This window comes from Pseudorasbora parva, chromosome 8 (genome assembly GCF_024679245.1).
Source record: "Pseudorasbora parva isolate DD20220531a chromosome 8, ASM2467924v1, whole genome shotgun sequence".
NCBI lineage: Eukaryota > Metazoa > Chordata > Actinopteri > Cypriniformes > Gobionidae > Pseudorasbora > Pseudorasbora parva.
In genome coordinates, this window is record NC_090179.1 from 11,019,626 (window position 1) to 11,033,105 (window position 13,480).

The 13,480-nt window shown below is 38.3% G+C and overlaps 2 protein-coding genes across 3 annotated transcripts in view; both read left to right on the forward strand.

The window, feature by feature from the left end:
- brwd1 (bromodomain and WD repeat domain containing 1) overlaps positions 1–4,170 on the forward strand; it is a 37,518-nt gene extending 33,348 nt beyond the window's left edge. For both annotated transcript variants that reach the window (XM_067450090.1, XM_067450092.1), the window contains exon 42: positions 1,662–4,170. In XM_067450090.1, coding sequence (XP_067306191.1) covers positions 1,662–3,088 — 1,427 coding nt within the window. In that variant the 3' untranslated portion in view covers positions 3,089–4,170. The remainder of the gene's footprint in view (positions 1–1,661) is intronic.
- Positions 4,171–7,122: 2,952 nt separating this feature from the next.
- Positions 7,123–11,271, forward strand: rbp2a (retinol binding protein 2a, cellular). Its single transcript, XM_067450100.1, has 4 exons — positions 7,123–7,281; positions 7,971–8,149; positions 10,308–10,409; positions 11,119–11,271. The coding sequence occupies exons 1-4, from the start codon at positions 7,209–7,211 to the stop codon at positions 11,170–11,172; spliced, it is 408 nt and encodes a 135-aa protein (XP_067306201.1). The 5' UTR covers positions 7,123–7,208; the 3' UTR covers positions 11,173–11,271.
- Positions 11,272–13,480: the final 2,209 nt, after the last annotated feature.

Genomic DNA, 13,480 nt, shown 5'->3' on the forward strand with positions numbered 1-13,480 from the left:
TTGTTTAGGGTTCTTGCCACCACGAGACAAATCGGCATTGCAAATTGAACATATAGCTCGACTTGAATTGCCTTCTCGTGACTGAAAGTACTGCCAAACAACACATTTTCTGTTCACAAGTTCCATTTTCACTTTCTCACAGCCTACTGCATTCGAACGGTCCACCTGGTAAACACGTTGCCATAATCAACCGCGGCATCATGTTCAACCAGTATCGCGTAGTGCAAGTGGGTTCGGTTCGGTGGAAAAAAATTCTAAGGTTCGGCAGAAACCGAACCCAGTCAAAAAGCCCAATATTCGTCCGAATCCTGGATTCAGTGCATCCCTAATGATAATAACTTGTTTAGGCTTAAACAACACTGCTCATCACTGATCACTAGGACCTATTAGCTGAACTGTCATATCCCCGTTCTAGTATGGATGCCTTCTTAAAGTCTAGTCAATTCCTGATGGATAAAAGTCTTTACTCATGAAATGTAGTTTAATTTAGAAGTCACATGATGAATGTTTCGAAGAGTAATCAGGGATGCAAAAAGAGCGCTTTTTGGCGCCTCCTGCTTTTTGGGTGACTTGTGTGAATCGTGCAGATCCGAAGAGTTTTTATTGGGGGGTCGTCTGATTTATAGTTTCACCAACAGTAGTTCTGAATTGCCTGCACCAAACAGTAAATATGAGCTAAGAAAATCAGAACACTGGTCGCCAATGAGCGCGGGTGAACCACTAGTGTTTCTTCTAGCTGAGCATCTTTTAACGTCTGTGGTATCTGCCAATGCAACAGTTCTCCCTGAGACCAGAGTTCGGCGCTGCGCCTTCCCGTCTTACTGGCAACGTTTTGGTAAGATCACTGCAGGTTAGATATTGCTGGTTTATAATGTTATAGAGGGTTTTTCCACCATAGAGAATTACAAGACTGCAGACAATTGCTCAGATTCAGCCTGTCGTGATGATCAGATTATATATCATCACATGATCCTTCAGCAATCACTCTTGCAAAGTCATCTAAAGCTATTAGCTGAATGTGTGGGACAAGGATATTATATTAATATTATTTCCATCATTAAATTAATTTGACGGAAACTCGTCTTCCCTCCGCTGCAGCTGTCAATCATCATCTCAGTTCAGCACTCAAACTGCGCGTCGCGTTCGGTTATGACAGTCAGCAGGTAAAACTCTCTCGAAGATCATATTCCCATTTGCCTATAGATCTGTAAATAAAGGGCTGCGGTTCATCTCACCTTGGATGACGCATCTTTAATATGGGTTGTAACTTGAAAATAATGCTTTATGTATGTTTCTGTCGATGGATACACGTGCTGGCTCCTCAGTGATAGCCTGCACTAAAACAATAGCGATAATCAAAGAAAAACGTGGGCAAAACGGTCTCTTTGTAAACTGTTCAATGCATGTGAGCGTTACCGTATGACCAGTCATTTCGCCGTTATCATCACCTGGGGTATACCTCTCTCTTTTTTGACCATACATGTGTTTGCATCCCTGATTAATGAAAGTCTTGCATCTTTGGGTTGATATGAGTAATTGATGACAGAATTGTCATTTTTGGGTGAATTAACTCTTGAATAGGTTATTGGGACACTGAAAATAGAGGTCAATATCTACATTGAGGCGAGGAAGTTGTAGACTTCTTTCTTTTTCTTTTTTAGAAACGTCTCCTTTCGTTAATGGACACAGCACCAAACATCAATGGGAGGACAGTGAGGACAACTCAAATGATGGGGGGAGTCGGAATGAAAGTGTCAATGAGGAGTCGGATGATGACCTCGTTGTCAGACGGAAGTCCACCAGGAAGACTGCAAAAGCTGCTGTCAGTAAAATAAAGAAACTGAATGACACTGATGCTGAAGAAGAGGAAAATTGCTCCAAAGCCCGACATCAGAAACATCGGCAAAGCAAGCAGGGTTCTGATAAGAGCTCTGAGGAGGATGTTGAGGTTCCCAGAACTCAAAAGCACCCTCATCAAAATGGAAGAAAGGTAAAAGCGAAAGAACTGAAGAAAAGCAAAGCATCATCAGAAAGCCAAGAACAAGCTTCTGCCACAAAACAGCAATTTACCCACAAAAAAACCTTAGCCACAAATGCATCAACAACCCAGGACTCCGAAGAACTCAGTGATGTTTCGGAAAAATCTGTTGCGCACAGAAAGAGATTAAAATCAGAAGATGATGGGAATCACAGCAATGATGCAGAAGAAAAAAGGTCCCTCAGAAATAGAAAATGGCCATCAAACACTCGCAAAAAACGTAATGCAAGGTCGGTTGCCTCCAGTTCGGACAGTGAAGGGAAGCTAGACCGAAGGAGGAGAAAAAAAGTGGACATGTCCTCTGATGAATGGTCAAAGAGTGACGCATCAGAGGAAGACGAGAAGACGCGTCCAAGGAGGAAACCTTGCCTTACAGTTGCATCCAAAGGAAAATCACTTCGAACTCTTCCTAAGAAGAGCTACGTTAGTGAAGACTCGGATGAAGAATTCAGTCCTGAGATGGAGATGCAATCAAAGAATGGAAAGAGCAAGGAGCAAACCAACTCCCAGGCAAGAAAACCATCGAGCAGCGACTCCAAAAGGAAACGTGGTGGTTCCTCAGAGTCTGAAGAGACGGACAACAAAAGTAGTAGGACCAGTGATGAGAACGAGTGCATGGAACCTCAAAGAAAGAGTGCGAAACGCTTCAAGTGCTTGAGTGGCTCGACGGACTCTGAGAGCGACTCCGAAACCATATTCAAATCGGAGAACGGTCGAGAACAAAGGACTCAGGAGAAGAATCCCAAAGCGGCCCTACAACGGCGGAAGCAAAGCGAAAGCGACAATGGAAGCAAGGATGAAGCCAGCAATGGGGACGGTCCTGACTCTGAGAGCAAAGAGTCTGGCCAATCTGAATCGGATGCCAGTTCAGGTTCACGGAGCAGTCCAAAGAGAAGGCTAAGGAACCGAGGAACCTCGCGCTCGAGGAAACGTCAGCGGGATGCTTCTGACGAGGATAGCGACGTGTCGTATGGGAAACCTCAACGGGCCACGCGCATCCGAACCAGAAACAGAGGCAAGCGGACTGTGAATTACCAAGACAGTGAATGAAGGACTCGGACGGTCGAGCCATGCAAAAGACACTAACTGGAGACCTTGAAGACATTTGATTGTCCAAACATTAAAAAAAACAATGGTAGTAGCACTGGAGTCCTCAATATACTGTGAATCAGTTCCATTCAGGGATATTTATATTTTCTATGAAAAAAAACAAAACAAACTAATGAATTATGAATAAGATGCATTTGATCTACTCGTTTGGCTGTTCAAACCAGCCCCGCTCTGTGATTCGGCCAACAGGAAAAGACTGCATAGAGAAGCATTGTTTGCTTGGGTGCTATCTTAATATACCTCCTGATTAATTGAGCATATTTGCTGGCTTGCACTAAAGGCACACTGTAATGAGGTATTTTATACACTAAGTCTGCATTAGAAACTCAGGGGTCAACTACGTTTACCATATTCTCAGACTTGCATTTGTTTCTTTTTAGTTCTAGGAATCTAGTGTCATATTGTCGACATGAGCATTTAGGTCCAAACTCCCTTTGCAAAAAAGAACAAGTCGCTTATCTTTGACTCTGACTCTCAAATTCTGTATTATCACTGTTAAAGGGATCGTTGAGCCAAAATGTACAAACCTTTTTCCGGTCATCCGGTTCCTCTTTGTTTGGATTTCTTTGACCATATTTCCAGGTTTCTGAGAATCAGTTTGTAGCAAAGCATTGTATATTTAAATTCCTCTGTCGAGCATTAATTTTCTTTTTGTATTCAATTAAAATGAATTGCCATGCCATGAAATATGAATTGGTACCTATTTGCTAAGTACAGTAAATCAGATGAGTACTTCCAGCAAAGTCCTGTGATTTCTCATATTGGGAAGATGTTTTCGTGATCTGTGTTGCATACTTTCAGTATTAATTCCTTTTCTGACCTAACTTATGAACAGCAATGAACTTTTGTACACAGTCTTTGAATTGTGCATCGCAGTTTATGTAATGCAGTTGTCAATTGGCATTTTGCTTAATGTCTTTTTCATAAGAGCTTCTTGAATACAAGATTCACTGAGGATGTTAAGCCTGTTGGCTGCTGAAGTGAGAGAGGGATGACTTTCTATGAATAAAGGACTATTTCAGGTTGGAATTGGAATTTGTTTTCCTTGTTTTCAGTCATCTGTTTTGCTTAAGAAATCTTTAAACGAGTTGCCGCGGGAAAAATGAAAGGCAAATAGTTTTTTTTTTTAGCAAATATTGTCCCTGATCACATGTACATAATTTACTGAAGAAGTCTATATATTGGTTAAGATTGGTTAGATGCTCTATTATTATTGTAACGCTTCTATATCATTTGTAAGCAACACATCATATTCCCAGCCCTTCTGGGAAGGCTTTCCACAAGGTTTAGGAGTGTGTTTATGGGATTTTTTTGACCATTCTTCTAGAAGCTCATTTGTGAGGTCAGGTACTGATGTTGGATAAGAAGGTCTGGCTCTCAGTCTCCGCTCTAATTCATCCCAAAGCTGATCTATCAGGTTGAGGCCAGTCAGGTTCCTCCACACCAAACCCGCTCATCCATGTCTTTATGGACCTTGCTTTGTGCACTGGTGCTCAGTCATGTTGGAACAGGAAGGGGCCATCCCCAAACTGTTCCCACAAAGTTAGGAGCATCAAAATATATTGGTTTGTTGAAGCATTAAGAGTTCTTTTCACTCTAAAGGGCCAAGCCCAACCCCTGAAAAACAACCCCACACCATAATCCTCCTCCCTCCCTCGACTTGTCTATCTGATTGCCAGATAGAAAACACGTCCCCACTGCAGTCCAGTGATGGGATTGGTGTCTACAATATTTAACAACAATACTTAAATGAAATCACTTTTCTGTTCATTAAATATACATGTCATGATGAACATTGATCAACATTTTAAAACATAGCCTATCATGCTTGAAATCAATTAATACAAAGACAGTGGTTTATACTTCATGGAAACTATACAGTTTTTCTTTTTTAAAATATGAATAAATGCATAACATGTAAAGTGTTTCCCATTTGACTATAGATAAATTATATTATTCATGGTATTTTTTGCTCACATTCATGTTACAAATAATACTGAGAGAAAATAGCCTGATATTTAATATCAAATATACATTAAATATACATTATTTGGAGCGTGGCATGGTTGTTGGTGCCAGACAGGCCGGTATATATCAAATAATATCTTTTGACAAATGCAAAAAAAAAAGCTTTAATGATAAAACGTGAAATAGGCTACTTGAAAAGATGAAAGTGTTTTCATCCCATAAAACAAAATTCATGTTTTATTAATTGATAATTAGGCTATTTGGACATGGTCAGAAACAATGCTTAGGTAGGCTGTGCCATTTCAACAATGCCCAATTGGCACTAAGGGGCCTAAAGTGTGCCAGGAAAACTTCCCCCACACCATTACACCACCACCACCTTGCCTTACCACAGTGGAAAGTCATATGGATCCATGTATGGATACCATCTGAATGTCTCAACAGAAATCGAGACTCATCAGACCAGGCAACATTTTTCCAGTCTTCAACTGTCCAATTTTGGTGAGCTCGTGCAAATTGTCGCCTCTTTTTCCTATTTGTAGTGGAGATGAGTGGTACCCGGTGGGGTCTTCTGCTGTTGTAGCCCATCAGTCGGCCCATTCTCCTCTGACCTCACGCATCAACAAGGCATTTTCGCCCACAGGACTGCCGCATACTGGATGTTTTTTTCCTTTTCACACCAATCTTTATAAACCCTAGAAATGGTTGTGTGTGAAAATCCCAGTAACTGAGCAGATTGTGAAATACTCAGACCGGCCTTTCTGGCACCAACAACCATCCCACACTCAAAATTGCTGACAAAAATTCTGAGATTCAGTTTGGAGTTCAGGAGATTGTCCTGACCAGGACCACACCCCTAAATGCACTGAAGCAACTGCCATGTGATTGGTTGATTAGACAATTGCATTAATGAGAAATCGAACAGGTGTTTCTAATAATCCTTTAGGTGAGTGTATTTGTTTACTGGTTCATTAAGCAAATGAAGTGGCTTGCCCCTTTACCTTTTGTAAGTATCATCTAAGCATACAATTCCAGATGTCCATATCTTTACTATTTACAGTGACCAATGTTGCAAGATTACATGGTACAATTCAGTATAATCATTGGTCTGATTTTAATAACTAGTACAAAACTGAACTGTGCTACATTGTCAACACTGATGCAGTAACATTGCATAGCACTTCTGTCATAATGAAGCTTAATTTTTTTGTTTATTTTTTCTTTAAACAAAAAAATAAAAAAAGAAGAATTGTGCAATAGTACATATCACCGACCGCAAACTGAACTTTAGCCTGTGTGATCTGTAGTACATGCGTACAGTCAGCTCTGTGCTTATCTCTGGCTTTTGCTCCTGCACACCTAATATCAATATTGAAGAACACATTTGTAGTGTAGCTTGAATTAATTTATGCATATTGACAAACTGTAGTTTCATTTTCCTCTGAAGATTGAGAAGCTGAATTTATCTTTTGACATTTTGATTAATGAAACTCATTGATATTCATAGTAATTAAGATGTAATTCAGCCTTGAAGCTTAAATCCCAGATTCAGTACCAACCACCAATACTAGTGCAAATTCACTTTATACAAATTGCATCTATTTTCTCTGATTTAATGCAAAGTATTGATTGCAAATCAAATTATCTGAATAACAATTTGAGTGAAAAGCTGAATTCAAGACTATTTGTCATGTTAGTATTTGACATGAGCTCCAGAAGTGCTGGACATTTGATGTTCTGCAGAAAATGTTGGAGTTGTTTTAATCATTAGAATTGGCTAATGCACAAAAATGAGAGGTACTTAAAAACTGTGGATTAAAACAGTATAGAGACTTTACAATTTCATGACAACTGCAACATCTGCAGAGCTTCTGTATGTTTCTCTCAGACCGTGTTAAAGCCGACACGAGTACATCCCATTTCTAAAACCCAGCCCTTATATTAATGAAGATAAAGGGTCTTATCACAAGAACTCTGTCCCTACGGATCATTTCATCACACACACACACACACGGCTATAAAAGGCCGTGGCTCTCCTCGTCCTATTCTTCTCTCTCTCACACACACACACACACACACACACAGCTTCACAATGCCGGCTGATTTCAATGGCACGTGGGAGATGGTCAGCAATGACAGCTTTGAAGACGTCATGAAGGCTCTGGGTAAGAGATTTTCTTTTACTGTGTGTCTGAACTGAATCATAAAGTTATCAAAAGGACCTTTACGCTGCAGATCTGCAGATCGAGCTCTTATATCGAGCTCGCTGTAATCCTGCTCAAGTGAACGTGCAGTTGTTGAAAATCTCAGAATAAAGAAGAGGATGCCGAGTAAAGTGACAGAGTCAGACGTTTGGGGTTGCAAAACATTCAGCCTTACATGAGCAATATTCATTTTGCAACAGATTTGAATGCATGAATTCATTGTACCTAAGACCTGTAAGACCTGGCTGGTCACACTTTAGCTAAAGGACAATTAATATTGTTAATTAATTACTAATTAATAAAGTAACTGAATTAATTTTTAATTCAGGTATAATGAACAAAAAGTGTGATAAATGAATAAAGAAATGTAGTGCTTGTTCCAGGGTCAAAGATGACGACAGTATCTTATCAGTCGGTTTGATAAAGGAGAGAGAGAAGAGTGAACCTGAACACATCGGCCACCTTTGTGTGAATGAGGTCAAGTCTGATCAAAGCTAAAGTCTGATCAGATCTTACATTTTAAGTTCTGTTGCATCATGGGACTGATTCACAAGCGTCCGTTCACTAGTTTCACACACAGTCGTGCTGTAAGATCTGTTCACACAATCTCTCCTGGGCAAGGTCTTAACATCTGATTGTGTTCCCTACAGACATTGACTTTGCCACCCGTAAGATCGCAGTGCATCTCAAACAGACTAAGGTCATCGTGCAGAATGGAGACAAATTTGAGACTAAAACTCTCAGCACCTTCAGAAACTATGAAGTTAACTTCAACATCGGAGAGGAGTTCGAGGAGCACACAAAAGCCCTGGACAACAGAGTTGTTAAAGTAGGTGTCCAAAATATAGCAAAGTCCAAAACAGGATCACATTTCTCAGAAATGAAAAAAATATACAATTTGAGATGATAATCTGCTATACACGTCAAGTCAAGTCATCTTTATTTCTTTTACACTATACAATACGGGAAAATAATGATTCAATGCAAACAGAGTCTAGTTCTGCTGTAAAACGGCTCTAAAAGGCAACAGTAAACAGTCATTAATCAGTTCAGTTCATTAACTGTGAAGTTCATGAGTTATGAAATGAGCCTAATTCATCAATAAAGCAGTTCAGTTCAGTTCTCATCCAATAGCATCAGTGCAGTCACGTCAATGATCTCGTTTGTAAGGTCAAGTCGTCCCAAAATGGACAATAATCGTTTATTGACCTCTGGCTTGATGAACTTCATGACATTTAAATTTATTTGTAAGGCCCGTCCAATCATCCCAAAGACGGCTTACGATTGATGGGTGAAGGTTTCTTGCACGTTTTATCTTTATCTGACTCCATTTTATCATGACCTCGAATTTAGGTTAGAATGCCAATTGGTTATTTGGTCATTCGTATAATAGTGTTTGATTCATCTGTTTAACTCTTCACTCTTATTGAAATGATTCATTCGGTTCTCAGAGTCGCACAGGGTCCACGCGCCCGGCCGTTCATTATGCGGGCTCGCGGTCACAAAACGTTTGGCAGTCTTGGTCACTAAACAGAAGTACCAGTTTATACTGTTTTAGAGTGCCACCCTCATGCTTGCTTTCTCTAAAAGTATTTTACTGAGTCCCCATAGATCTGTGTACACTTGGATTAAAAGAACATTATCTCTAATCAGAGGTCATGAGCACCACTACAGCTATAAGTTGACCAACATTACTCTTCTGATTGTTGCTTTGGTTTGGTCATGCCATGGTTTCTCATGTACACTTAAACAGAGGTAAGCGTCACCCTAGTTGTCCTAATTGTTGTCCTAAATGGAAAGTCCCTTTTTAGCATTCACAGTCTAAGTACACTTGAGCTAATGCCAAGAGCTAGCCAGAACTCTAAAATCTCAGTTGTGTCCTATGCTCCACTCAAAACTGGACTTTAGTCTGTTACTAAGCTGATACTGATTTGCGGTAACAATCATTAGATAATATTTGTTCAACTATATATATTTAGGCCCAATTTTAAGATTTTTATTTGAACTGCATATCAAATTTCCATTTATTACACAGTTTTAACGCAAGCAAACAAATAATGTGATGCATATTTGCCAGTCATAAGTTAAACAGGTACAATGTCTTTAATCAATACACTAAATGTGTTTTAAATAGGGTTTATATATTATAATTATTGGTTTCAGTTTCATAAAATGTATATATTCCACTGCTAGCCATATTAATTGTTTTCACCATGAACAGATTTGTGCTGAGTGTTTTGAATAAGACATTTTTAAGAAATATGATTAAAATGAAATCGCTGATAATAAACTATTTTGAGTGCATAGAGAGCCACATATAGCAATTCATGTGTTCAATAAATGACCTTACTCACCTGTTGAGTTATTAAAAACTCCATCTCCACATCACTTTTACAACCTTTCAGACCTCGCCATCTCAAAAGCCAAACCGATGTTGGTTCTTGTTTTATTACGAGCTCTGTCGCGTTCTCTTTCTGCCAGCAGACTCTCCTCTGTTCAGCGTTTGTTTAAAACGAGTGATTCCCAGAGGCTGGAGATTTAGCTGCTCCATGCCAACCTTTCTCGCTCGTTCTGACAACAAACCTCTGTCACTCCCACACCACAGCTTTTCTCTATTTGTGTATAAGACGAGACGCTCGGGCGAGTGATGCATGGTCACAATTTCCCACTATAACCATCCCATCAGATCCAAAATATAAACGCTTATAATCGGCTTACCATATTGAATCTGGGTAAGACAAAAATATATTTTGGAAGAAGGATTGACGATGTATTCACTTATTATGACATAAATTACATAGTGCTCCTTTAAATTTGGACCTAAAAATTGAGTGCACCGTTATGAATGATAAATATAACATTTGCTCATTTAATACACTTTGTGTTCTAGATAAGCAAATTTAACCAAATAATAACTGCTTTAATGTTGTGAATGCGCATGTGGCGTCTTATACGTCTTTTACATCTGTTGAAATGTTTGTTTTCAGACGCTGGTGACGTGGGACGGTGATAAACTGGTTTGTGTGCAGAAGGGAGAGAAGGAGAACCGTGGCTGGAGGCAGTGGATTGAAGGAGACCTGCTTCACCTGGTAAACAACAACCTCAGGCCATCAATAAACCTATCGATCAATATGGGTTACACTTTATTTTAAGGTGACATAGTTACATTGTTCTTACTCAAATAATTAACTACATGTACTTACTATAGAGTTACGGTTAGGGTTAGTTACTTGAAATTATGCATAATTGACTGTTATTAGTAAGTAGCTACATGTAGTAACATGTAACTACGTCACCTTAAATAAAGTGTTACCATAAACCTATAGTATTTTTAATACCATGGTACTAAATTGTTAACATATTGATGTATCATTCTATTTTCCATATTTTAGAGGATATATCATTTTACATACCCAAATAAACATGGTAATACCATGGCACTTACGTTACAAAAGAACACTTAAAAATCCTAAATTAGCACTACATGTCAACTAACTCTCATTAGAGTATTATTAGTAGACTGTTAGGTTAGGGTTAGTAGAATAAGTTGACATGTTGTAAAGTTGCTTATAGTCAGTATAATATCTAAGGAGCATCAAAATAAATTGTTAGCAATTAACCATTTAAAGTATACTAATACTTTACTATTACTCTGACAGTTAGCTGACAAAGTTGTAGAGTTACTTAGAGTTAGTTGAACGTCTAATGTGAACCATCGAAATAATGTGTTACCAAATGTTTCAGTGTATGTGTGAATAGTTATCATACTAACTAACACACTATCTCTCTCTTTTTTAGGAGATCCATTGTCAGGACAAAGTCTGCCATCAAGTCTTCAAGAAGAAAAATTAATTCTCCCTAAATAACTGAATATTCACTCCGGGGTTGGAGTTGTGCTGTCCATATTTTTTTAAAGCTATTTTAATAAACATCTTCAACCAAATACATTCATTTAGTCCTCCATGTGGGAGGATTTCAATGCAGCAAGTAACCAATAAAGAGATTTCTGATCATCTCAGCACTATTTATTAATAAATATTACTTCATGTTGATTGACATCTGAATGACATCAAAGTTCATATAAATGACATAATTTGATAGGATTTAGCTGTGTGCGTATGTGCGTTTAGTGTGTATAAACAAAAACACAAATAAAATTGACATTTTGACATTTTTTCAACGTTTAAATAAATAAATTATGATATAACAGCATATTTTTTATTACCCAAGAACATATAAAATATAATAGCTACCAGTCTAAAGTTATTGGACAGTAAGAGTGGCTCATCAAAGCTTCATTTATTTGAGCCAAAATACAGCAAAAGCTAGCCTAGAAATCTAGACGCAGCCTAGCAGCAGCAAATCTAATCTGCCCGCGAGTGTCGTCTAGGAACTCTCAATACCCTTCTGAGCTGTAAACGCCAAACTCTTGCCGGGCCAATTACATCGTGTATAGAGTCGGTGGGCGGGGCCATAATGACGACGGCCGAGTTGCGTTTGCGTGCTTCTAGTAAACACAGAAACTGGCGAACGGCGGTCTTTCGAATCAGCTCTGACCGCGACTCTGGAAGACTTGGAGTTAAGCTTTTCTCTGAGAAAAGAACAAAGAACGGCACTGAAGTCATTCTTAAAAAGGAAAGATGTGTTCGGAGTTTAGCCGACCGGATACGGTGAATGTTTAATCTATCAGTGAGCCTTGCTTCACCTTCGTTGCTCTGGTTGGTTGTAGCGCTATCCTATCGCGTGCAGAGGGAGTTTGAAAGACAACTGTTTATCCCGCCCCTCGGATTGAGCTGTCTATGGTGAGTTTCCAGACCAAACATCTTGATGTGGGTCTGGCTTGTCAGGCTAAGCAAAAGCAGTAATATTGTGAAATATTTTTTGAATTTGAAATAACTGTTTTCTATTTGAATTCTTTTTTTTAATCAATCAATCAAGTTTATTTATGTAGCGCTTTTACAATAACGATTGTTTCAAAGCAGCTTCACAGTGTTAAACAGGTAAATCTGATTCAGCTGTACAGTCACTCTGGAGAAAACAGTGATGTTATCAGCTTATTTTATCATAGAGCGACAATGTTGGCAGATCAGTATTATAGTTTATAGACTTAATTAAAACCTAAATCCTAAATTTTATCTGCATAACTAGTTAAATAACTTTGATCATAATTTTAGTGTCCCCAACTGAGCAAGCCAAGCCAAGGGCGACAGTGGCAAGGAACCAAAACTCCATCAGGGCATGATGGAGAAATAAACCTTGGGAGAAACCAGACTCAGTTCTCCTCTGGCCTATTATTAAACAGTGTATGATTATTATTCTGGCAACCTTACAGGTCAGAAATCATATTAGATCAGAATATTCAACATTTCTGGGTATGTATCACGCAAGAGACGGGTTTATTAAGGATGGTGCATCGATTACACAAGAGTATGAATACTTGAAAGATCTGAGGTATTGCGCCGGAGACGGGTTTATTGAGGATGACGTGCCGGTGAGGCAAATTCAGAGGAGACACCAATTGACACCCATTTTAAATGTAATTTATTCTGTGATCAAAGCTGAATTTTCAGCATCTTTACTCCAGTCTTCAGTGTCACATGATACTTCAGAAATCATTCTATGTTGATGATTTACTGCTCAAGAAACATTTATGGTTATTATCAATGTTGAAAACAGTTTGTACAATTTGTTTCATGATTCTTTAAATCTTCATGAATCTTCATGTTTCATGATTCTTTGAAAGTTGAAAAGAACAGCATTTATCTGAAATAGAAAGCTTTTGCAACATTATACATTTCTTTTGATCAATTTAATGCATCCTTGATGAAAAAAATATTACTATGTTATTAATTAATAAATTCTTTCCCTAATTTTTTTAAATAAAAAGTTCTTACCAACCCAAAACTTTTGTTGCACAAGCTTTCTATTAATGATGCTGAAAATTCAGCTTTGATCACAGAATAAATTACATTTTAAATATTTAAATAGAAAACATATATTTTAGATTTAAATAATATTTCACAATATTACAGTTTTTTGGAGTTGTTTTTGTGTTTTTAATAAAATACATGCAGCCTTGGTGAGCTAAAGAGACTTCTTTTAAAACATTTACAAAATCTTAGCTTATAGATATCTAGTTTCATCATGAAACTCTAGATGG

What these genes read in the sequence shown, in the direction of transcription:
- rbp2a (XM_067450100.1), top strand. Translation starts at nt 7,209, where the DNA reads ATGCCGGCTGATTTCAATGGCACGTGGGAGATGGTCAGCAATGACAGC. An exon ending in AGACGTCATGAAGGCTCTGG is followed by an intron (nt 7,282 to 7,970) that starts GTAAGAGATTTT and finishes TGTTCCCTACAG; the next exon opens with ACATTGACTTTGCCACCCGT. An exon ending in TGGACAACAGAGTTGTTAAA is followed by an intron (nt 8,150 to 10,307) that starts GTAGGTGTCCAA and finishes GTTTGTTTTCAG; the next exon opens with ACGCTGGTGACGTGGGACGG.